A 4,076-nucleotide genomic window follows, 5' to 3' on the forward strand; every position below is an offset into this window, starting at 1 on the left:
TACTTACCTCCCGAATCCACCGTCTTCTCTTTGAGGAAGTTGTTGCATTACCCGAAACCTGGCCAACTGCAGTTCAATTTCAAAAGCTACGTGACTGAGGCTCCTGGTCTCATTATCATTTTTAAACCTAGCAGCCTCATTTAAATCCAGAAATGAGTGGGTTAGAGATTTGAGACTTTAACCACCATCCACCCACCACTTGACCCAAGCACACCTGTTTTCTCTATAAAATTAAAATTCAGATACCCAAAAGTAACTCCCAACAGTTTATTAACCTACAGTAGTTGGTTTGCACAATTTAGCAGAAATAATTCACCTAAAGAGCACTTAGCCCTCCAACAAATCAAATTTATTGTATTAACAAAGTCATTTATAATTTAAACTCAACATTTTCCTAGTTACAAGGTATTTTAAACAAGAACAAAATACACATGGCATCGCATATCTTCCAATGGGATGCATTAGCAATTGTCATTTCCTTTCAGAAAAAACACACAACAGGCATGTGGACAAATCACAAGATAAAGTTGACCAAGATAACAAACAAACAAGAGTGGTATCCGTTAAAACTTGAGGGAGCTGTATTTTTCCACTAAAACAAATTGTTAAACAATCTGCAGTAACTTGCAAAATTAGTTCATAAAAGACAGATATAAAATTAATGTATTCACTAAAAAAGGTAAGTTTATTTTTTCAAACATTGTTAGTACTCAGTTGTACACAGTGTCTTAAAATCGTAGGATTTTCAAGTTACCCGTTTGCAATCCTTTAAATGCAAATATAGCTCATATGATTTACTTTTAAATAGTTTGAGTTAAAGATAAAGTCAGACCAGAAAGTTAGTTTCAACCCATCTGCATTTGGTCCATTTAATATCTAGTGCATATCTTGTACTAGAGGGAGTGATCATGACATTAACAATTTTAGCCTCCTCCCAATCAAAATAAATCTAAACTGGTATATACAGTATCATGTATAAATTCATACCACATATGTCTGAGTTGCAGAGGGTTATTTTATAACCTGTAAGCAATGTTGATAACAGCACGTGACCTCAGGCCACATGACATTCACCAGCATTTCACTGTTCATAAAAAAACATTTTCTTATTGTACCATTATGGTATAAACAGAATTACCACCTTGGGAGCAGTGGGATACTGAAAGGCAATACACAAGAGATAACAAGATGTAGTCTAACCATCCTTCAGCTTTACAATTACATCTTTTGCACTTCGTGAACTTTCTGCATCCCACTGTTTCCTACTTGACAATTCTATACCTATTTACAAATAATTATATTACACGAGGTAAACTTTAACCATTCTGAACTCGGGCGACTGAAAAAATGACTGGGTATATGATCGGTTCTAGAGTTTGTTCTACTGTTGTAGGTTGCTGATTAAAATTAATTGTATTTTCAGGTTTTGGAATAATGTAAATAGGGTAAGTGTTTTTAATAAAAAGCAGCCGATATTAAAAACCTTTAGCACTAAAATGTTCTTAAAACCCAAAGTCATATATAGCTAATTTCCACTTCAAACACATTGTGCTAAAAATTAAACTTAACAATAAAATGATACTTAAAATAATATTTTTAATTTAAAATACTTAATCATAACTGGAAACAAAAATCATCTCAACTTCAAGCAACACATGAATGTTTTACTTCTTATCTCCAAGTGACCCAGGTTAAGAAAGGTACATAAATGTGAACAGTCCAGGAGTCATTCATTCAATACCTTGGGATTCTGCATAATATGGCTTAAACCAGAGGCCTCCAAAGAATTACAATGGCTCAATTAAATTCTTGCACAATCTTAATGCAGAGAAACATCCCAACTATTCCTATCAGCAGGTTACTGTCTTTGATTAATATATTTTAAAAACATTTCAAGAAGTAGAAAGCGCATTAGGTTTAGGAATACGAAACTGAATTTACAAATTAGACCTTGCTTGTAGAGCATTTCAATTTTACTCTTACTGGGAAACATACTCTGAATTTTATAATTTTTAAAACCATCAAATGATCCTACTACAAGCACAATGGTCAAGATAACCAGACATTTCCATGCTAGATTTGTTACTCACTTTCTAAGACATAATTTTGTTTAGGACTGTTTAGTTCTGGTGAAAACGTTAATCACTAGCATTACAGAAATTCAAAGAGATCAGCTTCTCACTTTCAGATCTAATTGTTCTCTCCACCTCAAATAAAAATGTAGACTCTCAACAAAACAGATCAAATAAAACCAAATTTGGAGCTTTTGAAAGCAGTGGCAAGAAATACAAGAGTCTGAATTTTATTTTGGAATTTACCACTGAGGTTGGTAATAGCCTTTGAATCCATGTTTATTTTTGCAGAAATGGAGTTTGCTTACAGATATATTGAATTGACTGGTTCTCCCTTAAAAGTTTTGAAATAAACCTATGAAAGCTATTTTAGTTATCCAATTGAGTTAAACTAGTTAAAACCATTGCATTCAATCCCAAAGTCTGACCTACACTGAAAAAGGCACAATCAGATTCATATAAGCTACTCTAGGTAGATTTAACAAATCTTCAAAACCAAGAGTCAAGACATTAATACAAGGTGCCAATTTTTATCTTGGACACCAAATATTGCAGTGGTTTAACATCAATATTAAATGAGGTATTACATTTTGAACACTGACAACTGTATATTCCCAGAGCAAAACCAATAGCAAGATTTTAATAGTTTGACAAAATATATTAACTGATCAGATAACCCCAAAAGCAGTGTTGCTTTTAGCGCAGCAGTCTGATACCCCTGGAAGAAACTAGGAAAGTTCCAGTAACATCTTTCACAATAACCCAGCTATCAGACCACTCACTTAATTCTCAAAAACAAGAACATTCAAAGCTGTTTGTTCACTGTACAGTATATACAGACCAAGAAGGCCTAGAGCAGTTTTAGAAACACCAACACTAATTGTCTTAATTTTATAGCATATTTTATATACATTGTGTAACAAGTTTTCAACATTTTTAGTTAACCATTTTCCAGGCCTTACATAAAACATTCTAAAATCTGTAAGCATGACTGAACTAAAAGGCATGCTTTTCTGAAAAGAGTTAAAACTATTTCAGTTTTAAAATACAAACAATGTCAAATGTTACTGCATCCTTTCCAGTTTTCTAAAATATGAAACAACCATTTGGTTGCCATCGGTCCTGAGTTCACAGTAATAAAAACCAGTACAGTTTCTACAGCTCCGTTCCCAAAACAATGAGCTACATTGTGAACAGCTCATACACAAGTATAGCAGTTGTCCAAGGTGTATTAAGACATCTTCACTGGTAATTGCGAAGTCTCATATCAATTTGCGTGAGGTTAGCTGACAAAGTTGTACACAAGAAACCTTGGTGTTCCACAATACTGTGTTGCAAAGAGTTTACCATCTGGAGTAGGATCCGAGAATGCAATCTCATCTTTACTCAAATACGATCCATATACGAAATTGCTCCTGCAAAAATATTATATTTTCTTTTACAATTAAATACAGTGTAATTGATTAATTTTAAAGGGCAAAAGATGCTTAAAATGTTGAACATTGCTGGGGTCAGTTTCACAAACATTCAATTCTGCAAATCTCCTCCCCCCTGCGCCCCCCTCGCTGTTCCCTCAGGTATTAAGTGAACGGCTTTCCAAAACCTTACAGGTGCACCTTCAAAGATACATTTCAGAGTCACTCTAGCCAACAAATGAAAGGCAGCAGCTGGATACTAAAAATATTTCTAATCAAGTTTATTTATGGGGATATAATTTTCATTTATATAGCATATCCCATAAAGATGAATGCTTCACATTGCTTTATCAAGTAAGTGACTACTGGAATTATGGAATTTAGGAAGTGGGAAAAGGGAAAGAAACAAGAAGTTTATGGTAAAAGTTCTAAATAAGTAGGGTAAAAAATGACAGGTGATTTTGGAATGAATATTCTAGTGTGTGACATTGAAAATTACAAGAACGTATTTTACAAGTCTGGTTAAGATTCTTATTCTTGTAGAAAATTACAACTGTGGAATTTGAGGGAAAGAAAAATTACAACCAGA

The 4,076-nt window shown here is 33.6% G+C and overlaps 1 protein-coding gene across 1 annotated transcript in view; it reads right to left on the reverse strand.

Moving 5' to 3' along the window:
- Positions 1 to 327: 327 nt before the first annotated feature.
- LOC121279001 (N-acetyltransferase ESCO1-like) overlaps positions 328 to 4,076 on the reverse strand; it is a 38,396-nt gene continuing 34,647 nt past the window's right edge. Inside the window, exon 10 of the mRNA XM_041189716.1 lies at positions 328 to 3,487. Coding sequence (XP_041045650.1) covers positions 3,355 to 3,487 — 133 coding nt within the window. The 3' untranslated portion in view covers positions 328 to 3,354. The remainder of the gene's footprint in view (positions 3,488 to 4,076) is intronic.

This window comes from Carcharodon carcharias, chromosome 6, assembly GCF_017639515.1.
Source record: "Carcharodon carcharias isolate sCarCar2 chromosome 6, sCarCar2.pri, whole genome shotgun sequence".
In the NCBI taxonomy this organism is placed as follows: Eukaryota; Metazoa; Chordata; class Chondrichthyes; order Lamniformes; family Lamnidae; genus Carcharodon; species Carcharodon carcharias.